Source organism: Colius striatus, chromosome 6 (assembly GCF_028858725.1).
Source record: "Colius striatus isolate bColStr4 chromosome 6, bColStr4.1.hap1, whole genome shotgun sequence".
Taxonomy (NCBI): Eukaryota; Metazoa; Chordata; class Aves; order Coliiformes; family Coliidae; genus Colius; species Colius striatus.
In genome coordinates this window covers 23,150,459-23,170,956 of record NC_084764.1, presented here as the reverse complement: position 1 = coordinate 23,170,956, position 20,498 = coordinate 23,150,459, and the positions used below count along the sequence as shown (strand labels likewise).

The following is a 20,498-nucleotide window of genomic DNA, read 5'->3' as shown; positions in this document are numbered from 1 at the left end:
CACGCCCCGTGCCCCGCCCCGTGCCCAGCCCCGTGCCCCGCCCCGTGCCCCGGCTCCACACGCCCGGGGGGGCGGGGCCTGACGCGCCACTCCGCGCTTCGCCCGGTGCTTCCCGCGCCTGCGCGCCGCGGCCCGGAAGGCGGCCACGTCTACCGGAAGATGGGGTTGCGCCGAGGAGCCCGTTCCGGGGCTTCGCAGTGACCGTCGGCACGCGGCGCCCCTCTCTCCCTTCACGACTCCCCTCGGGCTGGGGCTCTGCCGCGCCGGGAGGAGGTGAGGCCAGGCTGTGCCGAGGCCTCCGCCGCTCCTGAGGGCCGCCAGGTGGGGGCGGGGGCCGGGCTGGGGAAGGGCAGGGACAGGCAACCGTGCTGAGGGTAGGCGGGAAGGGCGGGCAGCGACCACCCTGGACATCGGTCTGCCGCTCGGCCTTGGCTGCTGCTGTGCTCACCGCTTCCCGCTGTGAGTGTGCTGGGCCAAGGGATCCACCACAAGCCTGCCCTAGGTGAAGAACACTTTCCCGGGAGCTGGAGTTAGAGGCGCACGTTCACCTGTGTAGTCTGGCAGGCCCTTGGTGGACGTGGCGGTGGAAGTGCACCTGTCCCCTGCGCTGATATCATGAGAGGCAGTAGGCTGCGAAGTTTCTTGGGAGATGTTCCTCTGCCTGACCCAGAGTACAAATCTGCAGGTCAAACATCTAAAACTTTGTTCTTATAATAAGCATCTGGCTGCTTTTCCATCCAAATTTGGTTTTGTGAGTTGCAAGTAGACTGTGGTTTTCATTGTTGCAGATTGGCTAGCAGAGTGGAGGCTCTGTGTAGCAAGTGCTGATGCTGGAAACAGATATAGTGGGCTGCTAGCTAGTCATTTTTTTTTGTCTCTTTCCCTGGGAAGCTGATTTGATTTATTGTCCTCAGTTACCAAAACTGTGAAATAATGAGCGTGTAAAACAATGACAGCACTAATAGGTTAACACAACAGTTGTTTAGGTAACACACACATATTGCCCTATCAACACCAGTCTGATTTGTAATCATTCTATGTCTCTTGCAGCATATGCTCCTGAAGTTTTAACTTTATAGAATTTATCAACAGACATCCATCATGTCTTGGCTTGCTGATCTGGCTGGAAAGGCAGAGGATCTACTCAACAGAGTTGATCAAGGAGCTGCATCGGCTCTGAGCAAAAAAGACATAGCAAGCAGTGCAGCTTATGATAATAAGAATTTGGAACCTGCCAATGAATATTCTGAATTACACCAACATACTGGAGAACTGAAGTACCAGGCACCATCCAAAGCAGCCTATATCTCCTCGGCAGCTGATAATATTAAACATCAAAAGGCCACAATCCTAGCAGGAACAGCAAATGTTAAACCAGCACGTAGGACATCTTCGGAGGTTGCTTCTCCAGTAGAAAGTGTTTCCACACCCAGAGCTGCCTCACATTTTGTGAGAAGAAAAAAGTCGGAACCTGATGACGAGTTGCTGTTTGACTTTCTCAACAGTTCAGAGAAAGAGCCTAATGGAAAGATGGACTCTAAAAAAGAGAAGAGCAAGGCAGCTGTTCTTCAAAATCACTCTCGGACTTCAAGTATTAGTTCCGTGTCTACCAGTACACAGAGTACAAAAACTACTGAAGACAATTCCACCAGGAGCCAAGGCAATGGTAGTATTGAACCTAGAGATATTTAAAGCCCAAGTATGTCTAGGTTAAGGCTAGGTAATGGATTTACTGTCACTTCATGAAACATTTAGTGGTCATAGCATCTTAAATGTGTGGAGTACAATAGAGTCTTTAACATTTTTTCATCACTGGGATAATCTTAGATACCATGCTGAGTTGACAAACTGCATAATTAACACCTGAATATTTTGTATTATCCATGTACCATATTGCTACTGCTCACCTTGACATCCCTGGGCTATGATGTGACCTTGCATCAGCCCCCATACACCCCCACTGAGCAGCACAGGTGCTGCTGTGTTTATGGTTTCTCAGGGGTTCTTACCTGTTGCTGCCACATAGGAAAGCAAGTTACTTTTGTAGTAAATGGTGTTGGCCCTTGCTCAGAGCACCATGTCAGGTGGTGTGAGGTTTTCCACCACTGAAGGAGGGGGGCAAGTTGTCAGATTTGCTTGTCCTGCAGAGTGGGAATTTGCACACGGATAGGCTGTTAGAGCTACAGGCATGGGAGAGCTAGATAGGTAAAACTTTTAGGTTTGCTAGCAGTGGTTTGTCACTGCAGTCTAAATCCAGATGCCTCAAAAGCTATTCTCAAGGCAAAGGAAAATATGGCAGGGAAGTATCATGTTTATTGTATGAAATAGAAGTAATTGCTTGTATTGTTTCTTAAGGTATTTAAAATACTTTGCTAGTTGTTCAGTACTTTGAGCATGTAAAGCCATTTTTTTTTTACTTATTACACGGGGTATGCTGAAAAGTTTTTAATGTAAAAAGGAATAATTTCCAAGATGTGAATATTATCATCTTTATGGGTCTGTAGCTTTTCAATGAAATGTACTACTACTAATCGTTCAAATATGATAGGCCTGGCTATATGGCCTTGCTCGTTGGTCCTTAAGGAACATATTTGTTTTGCTTCTTGTGGCCTGTTGAATTTTCTTCTGAGGATTTTTGAGTGGCGTTTGCATTGTGGAGCTGACTGGTGAGGAAGCACACAGTTAAAACATAGAGTTTGAGCACTATAGTTTCAAAATTGATTGCACAGATATATCTGTGTTGTTGAAATGTTCTGTATAGCATCTGTTGAAGTATGATACATTAACATAAATTGGATTTGTCTATAGCTATACTATGTGCACAGCCATGGATATAATCTAACATGTACTATAAATGGCTGATTTCTTGCTTTATTATCTTAATTAGTCTATTGTTTTGCAGACAAAGGAATGAATATAAATTTTCTGATAACTTGGAAATTGTGTAAATTAATCAAAAGGAAGGAAATGACATTTCTTACAACCATTTAGAAAGGAAAGGAGATTGCAAAAATGTGGGAGAAATGTTGCTCTCACTGCTGCTACCTGTGGGTTTGATGGTGGTTGGAATTAATAGTCTGGGTGATAGAGGCTGTAGCAGTGGAGAAGGTTGGTTGTTGATAACAAAATGAAGTACATAGCATTGTGACAGCTAAACTGCATGCTCACTTGGAAGTAGTTGCAGACTGTCCTCCTAGATTTTCAGCAGTTACTCATACTAAATTCAAAAGTAACGTTTTTGGATTGCCTGCTTGTTTACTCATCGGGTACTACCTTGTGACCTTAACACTGCTGTAAAGCTTCCCCCTACCTGCACGTTGGAATCAAGGCTGCTACAGTGAATGTATCAATTTCACTGCATTAATTCAGGATGCTTAAAACGCTTATTTACATAAAGTTAACTAAAATACGTAGCAATGTGACTGAGCTACATGTTTAGGTTTGATATCAAAATGACTGTGTATAGCCATCTGAACAGAAAATTTTCATCCTCAAAATCTTAATGGAAAACCAGAATGAACTTGTACTGAAAATTCCCCTGGTTAGTTGTTGTGTATGTTTAATCTCTTCTGTTACCTTCTCAGCTTCTGAAGACATCTCTGGGCAGCATAGTCATAAAGAAGTATTAATGTTTCAAAATCCTAAACTTGACATTAATGTAATAAGAAATTCTGTAACTTCGATGCTTTGTTTTGCAAGATTAACAAAAGTGCTGCACGATGCATATATACCATATAATAGTCTTGTCTTAGGCAAATCTCTTGGGAAAAGCAGCTCCATATTCCATTTCAGTACAAGCTATTTTTGTTTTAGTTTTTATGTTATGCATTTAAACACTGATGCAGAACATGGAATTGCAGTTTATATCAAAGCAACTTACAAATACATGTATTGGTTCTAACTTGCATCTGTCTGTGCAGAAACTCCAGAGAGTTCAGACTCTGGACTGGGAGCTCAAGGAGTTAGTGTGAAGGATTCATCACCAGGTGCAGTAGCTAATCCTAGCCCTTCAGCTAATGAGGATTTAAAATCTCATGAGCTGTCCAATCTTCGCCTGGAGAACCAGCTGCTGCGGAATGAAGTTCAGTCTTTAAATCAGGAAATGGCTTCGTTAATTCAGAGGTCCAAAGAAACACAGGAAGGTACTGTGGTTTGGAAACTAACTGTAACATTCCTGAAATGCTAATGAACTAGAAAACAGTTCTATTGCTGTGTCGATGTTTTGTATTTATAATCTTCCTGGTTAAATTTGCATGTATGACTTACCAAGCAAAACGATTCTTAGTTGAACAATAATGATCTGGGAGAAACTGGAAGGCTTGTTCAACTACAGAGATAACACACATTGATTAAAATTATGAAATCAAGTTAGTTCCAAAACTTGCATTTACTGAAACAGTTTTAGCAAATGTTAGTAGTATTAAAATAATCTTTCTGATTTTAAAAGACCATTGAATAAGACTTAATTTTAAAATGAATTCTTTTAAATGGTTCAAAATATGACTAATTTCTGGCTTTAGGCTGTTATTTCTAATGCCTAGAAACGATAAACTATAAAATATAGTGTTTTTGTATGCTTTCATTTGGCTTTAGATGTGACAAATATTTAAAAAATGTGAAACGCTTAAATGATAAAACATAGGGCAAACTGCTGCTGTGTGGCAGTTAACTGAGGGACCACATGGTTTGCAAATTAACTGGATGAGCCAGAGAATTTCAGTTTCTATTGAAGCTTAATATGTAATTTTATTAAAAGCAGAAGCCTCGGTAAGTAATCAGGCATTATTTCAGCACTGGTGTGTTTTCTTCTGTTTTTTTTAGGTTGAGCTTATTGTACCGTTGAGTTGAACTAAGTGCTTTATGTGGAGGTTTGCAAAGTCTGGCTTGCATGGGGATATTGGGTGGTAGGCTGTTGCAAGGGATGGGGCAAGTGACAGTGTGATGGAGAATGAAATACCTGTCTTGAGATGATCTGCAACATTTTATGATCATACTCTGATGGCCAGTCTGGCATTTGTCGGTTTTTGGTAGCTGATAAACTTTCAGTGTTACTTCAGCTTGGTTGTTTTTAATTTCTTTTAAGAAGCGTGATAAGTGTCCCCTGGCCATTTACAAGACCTTGTCATACCTACTTCTGTAGAACTTCAAAGAAACTTCTTGTTTTGTAGAATTGAACAAATCCCGGGAAAGAGTCGAGAAGTGGAGTGTTGATCATTCAAAGAGCGACAGGATGGTTAGAGAACTTCGAGCTCGAGTTGATGATCTGACAGAAGCTGTTGGTGCCAAGGATTCACAGCTAGCTGTGCTGAAAGTACGGCTGCAAGAAGCTGATCAGCTCTTAAGTGCTCGTACAGAAGCTTTGGAAGCATTGCAGAGTGAAAAGTCACGGTACTCTGTATTTTCATACTTCATAATTTTTCAAATAGTAAGGGGTTTTTAAAATCGAGGTAGATGATTTAGTCTCTTTAAGAATAAAAATAAAGTAGTGGGGAAAAGGATTGCATCAAGATTTGAAATGTGAGTGGTAAAGTTTGCTAGGAGCCCCCTGTATTGTAGCTGGCAGTGAGAAGAGGGCAAATGAGTGTTAAATAGGGGCAATTGTCACCTGATTCTTGCAATCCATTTTGTATATAGTATTTATGTTTGTATCAGAAGCCTGAGGCAGAACACCTCAAAAAAAAAAGTTTTTAACTTGAAAAATGCATTTGCTTATCCCACAAGTATGAAGACTTTCCTGATTTAGCTCAGCATGGGGATATGAATTGGCAATTGGATGGATACCTCAGAATATAGGTCAGGGAGGAGAAGCATGAGTCATAAGCTCCAAGCCTCACAGCTGTCACCAGCCATATTCAATAATTTACTAGCTACATTTTCAAAGCTGGTCTGAAAGTCAGGTAGTGATATTTCTACTTGAAATTCACACTAGATCTCTTCATTTTCAATTAGTGTATTTGTTGCTCTTTCAGGATAATACAAGACCACAGTGAAGGAAGCAGCTTGCAAAATCAAGCCCTTCAAACTCTTCAGGAGAGGCTGCGTGATGCTGACTCCGCACTCAAGCGAGAGCAGGAAAGTTACAAACAGATGCAGGTTAGACATGAAGAGGAGTTTCAGACTTTACTTTTGAGATTAAGTCTGAGGTTCCAGATGCTCTCTCTTCTTGACTTCAGTTCCTGTTCAGGTTACTATATGCTTGGAAGGGTGTGCTGTCTGCTGCACTAAATATCCTTGTTATACTAGTTCACTTTTGTATGTTATTTTGAAATCTTTGTGATTAAAAGTTTTTGAGGCTTAATGCTGACATTTTTTTCTGTTTTTTTCATGCTGACTTTAATGTTAAAACATATTTTAAAACTAAATCAGTAATCAGTTTAAGTTTCTATGTTCTGTTGTTACACAACAAGTTGTTACACAATTTTAATACATAATAATATTAAACCTGTTGATCACTGGTATGTTAAAGATATGAGTACATATTTGCTAAAAACGGCTTTCCACACTTACCTTGGTCTTTATTACATATAAGAGCATTACATAAAGATCTTTGAAAATCTTTATCAGCATTTGGGGTAATTTTTTTAGTACATGAAAATACGATAGACTACATTTGGTAGGGTTTTTGGAGGACAAAGCTTGTTTTCAGTTTATCAGATAACATGTGAATAACAGGAAGACTGTTATTCCATCACTATTTGTGGTGCTGGAGAGAAATGCATGTTTTTACTGATTATTTATCAGCTGCTTAAGCAGTATTTCTTTCCATGTAGCACTAGTGGATCTTTAAGGTGGAGGTGGTAGATATGAGGTGTTTTCATATGTAATTGCTTTGAAACTTTCTTTTTTTCCTTTCTAGGTTAAAGTTGAGACTGTTTAAACACAAAGTATTGTTTCTTTATTACTAATAGAATGAGTTTGCGGCTCGTCTAAGTAAAATGGAAGCAGACCGTCAGAACTTGGCAGAAGGGATAACTGTAGCAGAAAGAAAGTATTTAGATGAAAAGAGGCGAGCTGATGAGCTTCAGCAGCAACTCAAAGTAACTAAAAACCACCTAGAATCTACAAAACAAGAACTGACAGACTATAAACAGAAAGCTACTCGCATACTCCAAGTAAGCATTTCTGTCTAGAAACCCAGTTTGATTTGTACATTTAACTTTTTTAAGGTGTTATGCCTCAAATAATCAACTTTGTGGGATTTTCCATGTGACCTGTAATGTATTTTGGGGTGTATCTATAATGGTACCTATGGAGAACAGCTACTAGTATGCATTTGGTAAATGTTTACAGATTGAGCTAAGTAACTGAAATGGAAGTTCAGGTTCTGAACTTAAAGAAAAATTGAAGTGAATCATTGCATTTACTCTGCAACCTCTTTCAGTGTGTTCTGCATCCAAGAGTCTGATCTTAGGCAGGTAGATAATAAAAGTAATATGAATTTGTTCGATACAGTGTTCTTGAGTCAAAAATATTGCTCTCTTCTGCTTTAGTCAGAAGCACAGCATATGATGGAGACTTCAGTGTAAACCAAAGAAAACACTTTAATGTATTCTGAAAGTTTGCATGTGATCAGCTTATATGATGGCAAAATCCTGTCTTTCATGTTGAGTTCTATACTGCTGAAGTTGTCAAAGACACTGAGTCCAAACATGGTCAATTTGAGTCTTGTTTATAGAAGTTAAAAAATGTTGATAATATAGGTCTGTTGAGAATAATTTAGTGTGATATCCAAGGAGGAGTTTAAAGTCATCTTAAAAAACACAAAGAAGCATGAGAAGTCAATGTCGAGCTAATGTTAGATTGACTCTGAATAAAATGGTTCGTCCTCTTTCCTACAAGAGTTCTTGCTATATTTGATTATTATTTGGCTTTGGCAGGAGAAAGGATGGACTGAAGGGAGTCAGTTTTGTCTTTAGTGCCTGTTAGTCTGTCTTCTCTGTTATGATAGCTCGAAAGCCAAAAGTGTTATCCATGACACGTTTAACATTCCAGGCACTTCTAAAGAGAAAATTGTACTCTTCCTCAGATAACACAGGCTTCCAGTCCATCCAGTCTCGTATCATAAATGAAGTCAGATAAATTATGAATGGGGAAGCATTTTCATTTTAAAATGCGTAGAGTCATTATTAACTTGGCTAAAATAATAGATAAAGCAATTCTTTTACCATATGTCTATGTTTGAATTTTAGAGCAAAGTTATTTTGGCGTATTCTAGTTGAGCACTTGTTAAATACTGCTACAAATAATATATTGACTTCCTATTTCAGTCTAAAGAAAAGCTGATAAACAGCTTGAAAGAAGGCTCTGGTATTGAAGGCCTGGATAGCAATACTGCAAGCACAATGGAACTAGAGGAGCTGCGACATGAGCGAGACACTCAGAGAGAAGAAATACAGAAACTAATGGGTCAAATACAACAGATGAGAACAGAGCTGCAGGTACCTGCGATTATGTACACGTCTATTTGTAATTAACCATGCACAAAGAACTGTTCTCTTGTATGCTTTGGCACGTTTGCTTCTGCTATTTATTTGGCCTAATACTAAAATAAGCCAACTTTTGCACAAGGTGAGACAAGTGCTCATTTATCCTCCATTTCTTTCCATGCTGTCTCACCACTTCAGCTCATGGTGGGAGGAATACTGTACATAACACTTCTGTCTTCTGTCACTACCGTGTGCTCATTTTGAGGGGAAACATTTCTTGCTGAGCAAGCATGGTGATTTCTGTACAGGTCACCCCTGTCCCTTTCTGCAGGGGCTACTAATTCTTGAAGCAACTGTAATCTGCGTCAACTGCTGGCACATTTGGCTCAACCCAGCAACTGCACGCAAGCCTGCTTTACACAGTCTTAGCCTATAGACAGTAGAAATGAAGAAGTGGAAGCTTTCTATGTTCACAGAATGCCTTTATTTTATTACTATATGAGTAAAATACTCTGTATAAAATGACCAAATGTCACTTATTCAGTCCACTCTCATCTTCGTTTTCTTGTTTTTTTCCTGTCGTGGCAGTTTGCAGCATTGTTTGTCTGTTAGTGGAATGGTAACGGTTCTGTTCATTTCAGGATATGGAGACTCAGCAGGTGAGTGAGGCTGAGTCAGTGAGAGAGCAACTTCAAGATCTACAAGAGCAGATAGCAGCACATAAACTGGCCAAGCAAGAGGCAGAAGCTGAACTAGAACGGCAAAAACAGGTAAGAAATTCTTGAAAGCTGATTAATCTTATTTCAGGCCTCATGTGGTGTCATCAGTAAAGCATTTAGATCAGTAAAAAAGTGGCTTATACAGTATTTGGGTTATTTTTTGTCAAGTATTCCAAGGAAATCCCCCAAAACTTACTATATGTCACTAGGCCAAACAAAGCACAATCAGTACTAAGCAATGGACAGGGTCTTCTGGGTACTCCTGATAAACAGAGCTCTCCCTGGTGTATTAGGAACAAAGGGACTGCAAAAAATTGGTCATGATCTTAACTTTTATTCAGCACAATAGGGATTTAGCAACATTTTTAACCATTATTTGTATCAAAAATCTCAAAATGGTTACTGTGGGACTTCCTGTGCTCAATTCCTGCATACAGTGTAGCTCTTAAACCAATGTTATTGTAGTACCAGTTCACAGATATATTTTTGAATCCACTTGTTAACTGGTTCTGAATCTAAATGTTGTTACTTCTGAAGTGCTCTATAAGACAAATTGTTGATTAACATATGTTAAAGAATTTTGTCAAACTGTAATCTTTTTAAGCAAAATACCCTTTGATTTAAGGAGTTTTGTTCTAAAAAGAGGGGGGAAAAAGGCAAAATCATGTTTTATGTGAATAGACTTCTTATTCAATAGTAGTTAAATTAATGCTTTGCACCCTATTAGAAAATCTGTCTGTTAGAAAAAGCTCATGTAAAGAGAATTAATGAGGAAAGCAGGAGAGTACACTGTATCTGTTAGGAACAATTTATCTTAGAGGATTATCTGTCCTTCCAGAAATTACATTTTAATGAGATAGTAGCAGCTTGAACTAATTAAAAGGCAGAAGTTAAGGTCTGCTCTTGATGGATAGCTGATGTTTATTATATCAAAGCAGATGGCCAATTGTATTTTGTTACTCCTGTCCTTCTGAGGGGTATATTTTAAGTGAATTCTACATACAGAAAAAGTGAGGTGAATTTAAAAAAACAAAGACATTATCAATTATTACAGAAACTGAAGCATTCCTTTTGATGACATACATTTACATATACTTTTAAAGTGATTGTCTGCACTGATACTTAACACCTATATGACCTATTCTATTTGGGAATTCCTTTAACTGTTGCCATAAGGTTTCTGAGACCAAAGGAAGTAAGTAGAGGTGTTATCTCGTACATCTGATGGTTTGATGGGTTTGAAGGTTTACTTGTTTACTTACAACTGACGTGACACAGTGATTTAAAAACCGTCATAATTTAAAGGATAAGGTTTTCAAACACTTAAAAAACCTGTTACTTACTGTTACTTACTACAGGGAAGAGGTCGTGGAATCACAGAATGGTAGGGGTTGGAAGGGACCTGTAAAGATCATCCATTCCAACCCCCCTGCTCAAGCAGGTCCACCTAGATCAGATCATACAGGAACACATCCAGGCAGGTTTTGAAAACCTCCAGAGAAGGAGACTCCACATCCTCCCTGGGCAGCCTGTGCCAGGACTCCCTCACCCTCACAGTGAAGAAGTTTTTCCTTAAGTGGAACTTTCTGTGTTCCAGCTTCTTTCCATTACCCCTTGTCCCGTCATGGGACACTACAAAAAAAAGTGTTGCCCCATCCTCAACATTGTCATGGTTTGACATGACAGCCTTTTCTGGTAAGGGGGAAGGGGCTGTAAAGATGGCTCCTGCAAGAAGTTGCTTACAACTCTCCCCAGCTCAGAGCCAGACCCGCTTCTGGGGCTGAGCCAATTAGATGCTTCCACGATCACTTTTTAAGAAGAAGCCGGAAGGGGAGGTGTCTTCCTCCATCTTCTTTTCTTTCTTCTGCCCCTTCTTCCTTCTTCTGGCTGGTGGTGGTGCAAGGAGTAGGAACAATGAGAGAGACAACCATGCAGACTCCAAGGTCAGTGATGAAAGAGAGGAGGAGGTGTGCTGGAGCAGAGACTCCCCTGCATTCTATGGAGAGAACTGGTGAAGCTGAGATTTATTTTCATTTCTTTAAAGACCCCGCATCAGCGGTAGAGACTCATTTTGATAATGAGCCCGCATCAGGGGCAGAGACTCATTTTGCTAAAGCTGACCCTGGACCAGGGGCAGCGATTCACTTCATTAAAGGCCCCGAGCCAGGGACAGTGATTTTGGCCGGAGGAGGCCTTGTCCCGAGAGAGGGACCTTGCAACTGCAGAAACTGCAACCACGGTGAAGAATCCACGCCAGAGATATTCACCAAGGACTGTGTCCCGTGTGAGGGACCCTGTATTGGCAGAAGCCGCAGCTGCTGGGAAGAACCCACACCAGAGAAGTTTGTTAAGGACTGTGTTCCGGGGGAGGAACCCCGTGTTGGAGCAGGCGAAGAATGCCAGGGGTCGTCCTCATCTGAGAAGACAGAAGCGACAGAGCCCATCTGTGAGAGACTGACCACATCCCCCACTCCCTGCCCCCGAGTCGTTGTGGGGGGAGGAGGTAGAGATATCGGGAGCAGTGAGCTGGGCCCGGGAAGAAAGGAGGGATGGGGGAGGGAGATCTTAAAGTGCTGGTTGTAATTTTCTCGTCATCCTACTCCCTTTTTGCTTTTATTCTGTTCTGTTTCTTGTAGAATAAACTTTCCTACTTTCCTCTCTAAGTCGAGTACTGGAGTCTGTTTTGCCCAGAACCATAATTGGCAGTGAGCCCTCCCTGCCCTTGTCTCAATCCACAACAATCTTGCTTATCTTTTTACTCCCATTTCGCTGGGTCCTCCGCCATCTTAATGAGGGTAGGAGTGAATGGGGGCATCGAGCGAGAGACTGTCGTGGTGCTGTTGTGCTAGCTGGGCCAAACCACGACAAACATACACCTTTTAAATATTTGTAAGTATTACTGAGATACCCCCTCAGTCTCCTACAGGCTGAACAGTCCCCGATCCCACAGCCTTTCCTCATAAGGAAGATGTTCCAGTCCCTTGATCATCTTGGTGGCCATGTGCTGGACTCTCTCCAGAAGTTCCCTGTCTCTCTTGAGCTGAGGAGCCCAAAACTGAACACAGAACTCCAGATGAGACCTCAGCAGGGGAGGAGAATCTCAACTCTCAAGCTGAATGGCAGCACAGTCTTCTGGTGAATCAGCCAATCCTCCCAGTTTGGTGTCATCAGCCAATTTGCTGAGGGTACACTCTGTTCCCTCATCAAGAAATATACAAAGGGAGATCATGCTGGGGTTGGTTTAGAATGATTTTCACAGGAATTGGACACAGAAAGGGTAAGGGAGACCCTTCCATTGAGTCAGGAGGTTCAGAATGGACCCTCTTGCTTTCTGTGCTCCTGCTCCAGAACAGGAGCGGTATGGGTGTGATTGGATCCAGACTTAGTCTCAGACTTGTTCAATAGTTTACACCTAATGGAATTAATACAAGGGGTGAAGAAAATCTCTTTAACAGTACTTAATTTTCAGTTACTTATTAGGGCTCTAAAAACACATGTAGATATAAAATCTCTCATTTGGGATTGTGATAAATTTTGCAGGAACTCCATTATACTGAAGAAGAGTTGTATCGAACAAAGAATACTTTGCAAAGCAGGGTGAAAGACAGAGAAGAGGAAATTCAGAAGCTAAGAAATCAGGTACTGTTTGTGTATAGAAAATAACATCACCTTCAATTATGAAAACAGTCATGAGAACTATTGATTTGATAAAGCTGTGTGAAAGAAACATAACTAATGAGTTACAGTGTACCCCTCTTGCCAATACAGAGTAGAGTTTTGAGTGGAGGGAGTGCAAGAAGGGAAACATGACATAGTAAATAACCTAACTTGTAATTGTATGTGCTTTTTTACTTTGCACAAGAAGAAAAAAACCAAAAACCTGTCCCAACTACATCTGGTGAAATGGTGCTGGATCAACATTCTTGATTTTGAAAGCTAAAAGAAGATCACTGGTGTTTGATTAGATCATTGTAATTTCCACTGATGTCTTTTAGAAGAATATAAGGAACGTGGTACCAGCGCAATGATGCAGTTGGCCCACTGTTCTGTCTGGGGGCCAGCATGTGAGCCTGGCCACTTTCTTCACTCCCTTGTACTCACTCAGCATCAGCAGTCAGCTTAGGGACTTCAGTTCAACACTTCAGTGTTTAGTCACTACTAAGTCCCACAAGCACATTTATGGATCTGCTTTCCTTGAATCAGTTTAATCCCCTTTGGAACCTTCTAATACTTGTCAGCCCCCACAGTCTTGTGCATTATGAAGGCATAGGCCTTGCTTTGTGTAAATTATTTTGGTATAATGGAAAGTAGTCTCTAGGCAGAGAAATTGGTAGCCTAAAGGCAGCTATGTCAGCTGTGCAGTTGTAGTGTCAGAGGGTTCAGAATTAATTGTGTTGTGATACAACTTTCTTGAGCTTGTTGGCAGATGATTCTTCTGGTAAATTTGGCTTCAGTACTACCTGCATCTGCCCTGGTACCTACATCTAATTGATATTTTTGATATCTTACTGCCTCTGGTTTCTGATTATTTTGGGTTTTTTTAATCTTTGTGGTATCTGATGCTATGAGTGGCTAAGGTCCAAGACTGTAGTGAATCGATGAGCTATTTTACATATGGCTAATTTGGAGAATCCCATTTGCTTTACATATTTTCTGCAAATTGGATGACGTGATCCATGTCTTCATCTGCTGTCCTTGTGGTTTCTGTTTGTTACTACAGTCATGTTTTCTGCCTCAGTGCTCCTCAGTTCTTCTGCAACATATCTTGCATTTTCATCATTTTCTTTCAGCCTTCCCTGTAGAATGGCATCGAGTTCTTCTCACTTGGGCTCACATCTTCCTTCCTCGCTTGAAAACATTTTATATACTTGCTCATTTTCTGGAGCTGGAGGTGTGATAGTCAGATGGGTTGTCTTGCTCTTGTGTCACGCCTACCATTTAAACTCAGCTCTGAGGCATAGCTTTGTTTTTTGTGATCAAAATTAAAATTATAAAGAAATGTTGATGTGATTAGAGGTGGAAAACATAGGAGTACGTTTTTGCGTGGAGTTTCTTGTGTCATGTAAAATCTTGTTTTAACAACTGTCAAAATTAAGTATCTTCTTTATTGTGCTCATTGTTGTCCTGTAAACATTCCGTGATGGGGTAACTCGGTTCTTGGAGGGCTTAGATTTTTATCATTTTGTAATGTGTCAGTTAGACTTCAAACTGGTTTTTTTCTGTGCTTTGTGTTTCAGCTCACAAACAAAGCTCTAAGTAGTAGTAGTCAGACAGAACTAGAAAACCGTCTCCATCAGCTGACAGAAACACTAATTCAGAAGCAAACCATGTTAGAGAGCCTGAGCACAGAGAAAAACTCACTTGTCTATCAACTGGAACGACTTGAGCAACAGCTGAAGGCTATCCAAGGCACTAGTGCTAATGGACCCTCCATTAATATGTCAGGCATTGACAGTGCTGAAGGTAAGTAAGGATAATACTTAAAACTCCGTCCTTTTTTGCAGTTCAGATTTGTTTCCTAAAGCCTTTCCCTGAAAGTCTGAGTTTAGAAGGAAAAAAAAAATGCTGAAAATATGCAACTTGTGCCAGAGACCTTGTCAACAGCAGACAGTATCATAGAAATAGTTAAGTAGAAGCTCTTTTTTCTATGTAAATGTAAAGCCAACTCAATCTTTAATGCTGTGGCACTGTTGGGCAATATTTACAAATTACAGGTCTTTCGGGATTTAGTTTGTATGTCAGAAACAGAATCTAAGTCTTACCTTGCAAAAAGGGTTTGCGAGGTGAGGAAAAGCAAGATACTTCCTTTTGAGAGTTGATCAGAATCCTGGTTGAAATAAATTTCCTCCTTTTTTCTTTCTTTTTTTGAAAAGCAGCTTAAATATGGTATCTCTGCTGAGGTTGGTTTGTCTGTACTGTGTAGTGATCATCCTGTATCTGTAGGAGAACCTCAGCAGTTGATCCACGATTTTGAAGTGTGACTTTTCAAAGTTACAGTTTGTAATTTTCTATGTATAGTAAGCAAAGCAATAGACAATTACTAAGAGGTGTAAAATGACAATCCAGGCTTTTGTTTCTCTGCTTATAAAAGCCTTTTGAAGAAATGAGGCAGGAGAACTAGCAAATTTTGAAATACTTTTACTTTTGGCTTGTTTTTAAGTAACTTCAATAGGCTTATTGCACAAAGGTAACATTATCTGAGAATCTTTTTTTTTAATAAAATGAATACACAGTAAAATAATGAATTAGAAATTTCTGGAATATACAAGTTAGTATCATAAATTCTGTTGAAGTTTTACTGCATGAGGACTAAAAGCAAATGGAGAAACTGTGACAGAATCAATCCCATCATTTAACCCTTAATTAACAAACCTTTTATTTCTTTTTCTAAGCTTATTAATTTAACCCACTTAATAAGTGGTTGTTACATGATAGAATTGAGTATCCAGATGCCCACCTAGAGAAATAAATGTTACATACACACCAAGTGGAAGAAATGCTTGAACTTGATTGTGAGTCTTATCAAGAATCCTGCCCTAAAAACACAGTCCCCTGCCCCCAGCAGAACAGCACTAACGGATCAGATGAATCACTGTTTTCATATTATTTTTAGATCTCTGTTACTGTCGACTTGCTTTACTTAACCAACAGCTTTGCTGGGTTTAGAGTGACACGATGGATTCCTGTTTTCCCTTCTAACAGGCGCCCGCCTGCGCAACGTTCCTGTGCTGTTCAGTGACGTGGACAGCGGCGCGGCAGGGATGTACGGGAGAGTCCGCAAAGCTGCCAGCACCATAGACCAGTTCAGGTAAGAGTATCCTAAGGGAATGCATTTTATAATGGCTGGAATCCTTTTGACATTTCCAAGTGATACACCTTCTATTTTGAATAGCTTCTATGAAGGCAAAGGTAAAACATAATGGAGCTAAAGTACTGTATAAATTACTAAATATTTTGAGGTAGCTCACTTGTGCTTTTCTGTGACATGAATATCCTCAGGCTTTTGCAACTTAGTTATTTAAACAACTTTCTTGTTAATTTTGATACAGGAGGATCACCAAACTATGAACAAAAAACCCTAACCTTTTTCATTACCATCTTCTACCTTTTTCACTGTCAGTGGTTTTGACTGTGTCTGTGATAAACACTGGGACTGTATTAGGGAGTATCACATCTGTTCTTTTACTCCTGTTGAGGCATTCTGATGAAGACAAAATTCAGGGTTCTGACCCAGGGCAACTGTTTACCTTGAAAGGTAATCAGTTCAAGGAATTAGTAAACAAAAATCATTCTGGATCCAGCAAAAGGATGGCTTTGAACCCTTTTCCGAGCACTTAGTTAATTGTCAATATTCACAATAAAGGTCTGCTCCAAAACTTGAACCCAAAACTTTGGGTTTAAAAAAACCCAAACTATGTAATGTTTTGTAATCCTTTGAAAGCAAGATGCCTTGATAGACAGCCCTTTGTGCTTCCCTGGTACTTCAACCAGGATTTCCACGATTGGTACCTATTGTATTTAATGTTTTAATACTAAACTTCATTTGACACTCACTTCAGTACATGTGGGAGTTTTAATTGCTGTTGCTGAGCAGTTCCCTAATACAGTGTGCTTTGTAGCACTGTGACAGTAGATGTGGAAACCCCTGTCTTTTTCATCTAATGAAATCTAAGAATGGTAGTGATCTATCAATGTTTTCAAAGGAATCCAAGGTGTTAGTTGCTTAAATCTCTTTGAAAGATTCATGCCAGCTTCTCTTTTCCACCAACTCTGAGCCTAGCGTGTAACAGAAAGACTCGGGAGAGTGTGTTTTATAGTCTGAATTCTGAATTTTCTCACTTCATTTAACATCTTGAATACACAAAATCAGAAACAGAGCTGTGTGTGTCATATGTATATCAGCTGATGTTTATGAGTTTGTGGTGACTGGAATGAGAGGAGCAGGAATGTATTGCTCAGTGCTAACTTGTGCATTTTGCTTTCCTCTTGTACTTGAGTAGCATTCGGCTGGGGATCTTTCTGAGGCGGTATCCCATGGCAAGAGTCTTCGTCATTATTTACATGGTGAGTAAGCTTCCTGGAAAGTAAGAAGTTCAACATGAGATTCTTATAGCCAGTTTATACAATACTTCTTAAATTGCAAGATGTTTAATGTTCAAAACGCTATATAATTAACTTCAACAACTTAGTCTGCTTTACCAAAAAGTACATTTGAGTAGTACTTGTGTAACAGCATTTTGGGGTCACATTTGTCGTTTTTTCCCAGGAATTCTTTATGTAGATATCTTAGACATGTCTGTAACTACCATTTAAAAGACTGTAAAAGTAGAGTTTTAGTACTAAAATACAGAATAGTAGTGACCTGTTGCCAAAGTTAACCCACCACACCTGTGTGCACTGCCTTTGGGAAAATGGTGTCTGTTGTAGCTTTTCTCATATTTGACACTTCACTTTCTGTTCAGTGACTAATAATTACAGTTTTTTGGTACATTTTCAGCTACCAGAGAAGTTTTGGTTTTTTTTTTTCTTGCTGGACTTAAGTAGTGGAAAGTTGCTCATCCATACCAGAGGAGATTGGCAGACTTGCCAATTGGTAAAAATGAAATCCCTCCTTTTCCCACTGGAGGGCAGATGTCTGTCAGGTTAAGTGACCTGCGGTGAGGGCGATGTGCAGTTCAGCCTGCTTGAAAATAATCCACTAGGTGAGCCTTCGAGTCTTTGAAATGAACAAACAATGTTGCTTGAGAAGGCTTATTCTTCTGAACAGAGTTTCTGAGAATAGCTGTCACTGTTTCAGAATATAAAGCAGAAACACATGAGTGAATGGGAAGGGAATGTTTACCCTTGCAATTGCTTCTTCCAGCCTGTTAGGTACTGGGAGGAACAGGGCTGTTTAATTCCCAGCCTCTCTCTTTCTACCTATTCATGACTTAGACTTACCAATGTATGAATAAAATGCTTTGTACCAAAACACTGAAGATTTCTGGCACCTTATCTTCTATCGCAAGTGAAACTCAATGCTGGTTGCATAGGAGCTTTATATTGGGCACTCAGTGGCAGTTACCCTTCTTAAGCTTTATCCTTGACTATGAATATTATAACTTCATATTTGGTTTTGTAATTTTTAGGTTTTTTTTAAGTAGATGTGGCTTACGTATTCTGTCAGTTATCTCCCTTGTTGCACCCCCAGCAACTTCTAATTAGATAGTTTCAGACACACTTGGATGAGAATTAACATTCCTAAAAAGTTCATTAAAATGCCTCAAATCACAGTGGCTGTGGTAAGGTGAGTGGAACTCAGCTATTTTAGAGCACGGGAGTAGTGGCTGACCAGTGGCTTGGGTTTTTTTAGTTGTCATGCGCGCTCTCAGCTCATATGTACTGCTGCCCTGAATGGTGGTGGTCTGTGATGATAAATTAATTCTTTTCTTTCCCTAGGCATTGCTTCATCTCTGGGTCATGATTGTCCTACTTACCTACACCCCAGAAATGCATCATGACAGTCCCAGTGGCAGATAGACTGAGGCAGGCCCTCACGCTGTGCTCACATCATTCAGCCTCACAGTGTCTTCAGAATAATCAGTCCTCAGATATCCACAACCTTTTCCTCATGGTTTTTAAGGAGAATGAAGAGCATCATGCCTGATTTATCACTACTTTTCCGACAGGTGTATAATACTATGGAGCTTTTTCAGTTTACGGAAAGGAGCGTCACTTTCCTGGAGAAATAAAGCTATTCAGTTAGGCTGTGGCTAGCCTTTATGTTTTACATAGAGCTTCTGGTGGATAGTGTGAAAGAAAAGGGTTACACCAACAGAGAAATGCAGGGAGTTCTGAAATTGCAGATATCTATGATATGAGCTATTTTAGGTCATACTGGATGTGGGCTGTGGTCAGGTAGGACACTGTACTTAGCAACTCAAATAAACTCTGTTCTTCCTGGTTTCTTTCAGTCTGCTTTTGCACTGCTGTTTTTAACTTTGTAAAGAATGGGCTTTTCCTTAACATGTTAAACTGAAAAAAGGACAATGGATCGGTGCAATATCTTTTTGTAAATAAGTTTAAAAATAAAATATTATTCATTCTTCTTAGCTTTGTACTTCCAGTGCAATAGATGTATCTTCTCTGCCAGCTGAATAGTGGCACTGCCTATTTAAAGGCTGATATTTTAGCTTTATGAGAGGGATGGTTTTGAGAAAGAAGGTTCAAAATCTTTAGAAATAACGGTGTTTCTTTTTGCACTTGAAATTTGTGTATTTGATTGTCTTTTCTTATTTGTCTCTCATTGCTACTTAGATCTTATATTCATCAAAATATTTATTTTCTAAAGCTTTGGGTACTTAATTAAAACTATTTCTATACAAAATCTATCAAAACATTAAAAAATTCTCATGTTTAAACACGTAGCAAATAAACCTCATCACATAGTTATCATAAGCCCCGTAATACCAAACCTGCAATAGTTCCAGCGTTAGATCTCTAGTGCGGTTCTGTGGTTACAGATTCTCAATACCTGATAATACAGGGTCACTTTCTTTCCCTAAGAAATGTCTTATTTCTTGTGTGGTGCTCAAAGCTGAGTAACGAAAGGTGACTCCTGCTCTGAGGGATGTGGTTTGGTTTCTGTGTGCCTCGAACAGACGAAGCTTCCGGTACTGTATGTGAAGCCCGTCCTGCTGGCAATGGTGTGGGGCGGAAATAACTGTACTGCTGCTGGCTTGGGTCGGGCAGAGAAAGCCAAAATGCTTTGAGGAACTAAATAATAAAAGAGAGTATTTACTGTCTGCTGTGTCCCTGTCCTGTTGTATTTTCTGTACTTTGGCTAATTCCTGTTGCCCGTTTTCTTTTAAATTCTGGTGTTCAAGCCACTTTTGAACCCTGGGGAGGGCTGGTTGCTGTAGAAGGAGATCAAGTGAGGTCCTTTCTACAGTCTTTTCTTGTGCACTTTTTTCATTTTAAACCTCCAAACCACTGCATCTTTTGATACTCCATTGTATTGTGACAATCTCGGGGGAATGTTCTTAGTGGTATAAACACCTTGCAGCTTTGCTGACATCACACTAACTGCATGTCTGTTCCTGCTTCCTTTCTCCCTATGTTTTTCTTTTTATCCTTCCTTGTTTTTATCTTTCTTGCTATTGTAGGAGTCACCTCTTGGTATCCACAGGTAGGTTTTAATTTTTTTGTAACTTACTGCAGTGCTTCTAGAACCTTTTGTCACAGATCACTATTCTTTTCTTCAGTCCTTCCAGCTGTTACGCTAGAAGATTTATGGGGAGTAAGCATGAGGGAGATTCCTGCTGACTTTTACCTTTGCACTGGGCTCCTGCATTCCAGTATCAGTTTAGGCTTA

The 20,498-nt window shown here is 40.1% G+C and overlaps 1 protein-coding gene across 2 annotated transcripts; it reads left to right on the top strand.

Annotated features, from left to right (window-relative positions):
- Positions 1–129: 129 nt before the first annotated feature.
- Positions 130–19,912, top strand: GOLGA5 (golgin A5). 2 transcript variants are annotated; one of them, XM_061998470.1, is made up of 13 exons: positions 130–273; positions 1,051–1,666; positions 3,921–4,142; positions 5,169–5,388; positions 5,970–6,093; positions 6,909–7,112; positions 8,268–8,438; positions 9,068–9,196; positions 12,686–12,784; positions 14,383–14,608; positions 15,848–15,953; positions 17,146–17,209; positions 18,584–19,912. In XM_061998470.1, exons 2-13 carry the CDS (start codon positions 1,102–1,104, stop codon positions 18,662–18,664), a joined length of 2,211 nt encoding a protein of 736 aa, XP_061854454.1. In that variant the 5' UTR covers positions 130–273; positions 1,051–1,101; the 3' UTR covers positions 18,665–19,912. The 2 variants fall into 2 exon arrangements, with proteins under 2 accessions (XP_061854454.1, XP_061854453.1); XM_061998469.1 differs by having other exon boundaries at positions 130–321.
- The last annotated feature ends 586 nt before the right edge of the window (positions 19,913–20,498 follow it).

Coding starts and splice junctions, on each gene's coding strand:
- GOLGA5 (XM_061998470.1), top strand. CDS start 1,102: ATGTCTTGGCTTGCTGATCTGGCTGGAAAGGCAGAGGATCTACTCAAC. Junction 15,954..17,145: donor AGCACCATAGACCAGTTCAG/GTAAGAGTATCC, acceptor GTACTTGAGTAG/CATTCGGCTGGGGATCTTTC. Junction 17,210..18,583: donor TCTTCGTCATTATTTACATG/GTGAGTAAGCTT, acceptor TTCTTTCCCTAG/GCATTGCTTCATCTCTGGGT.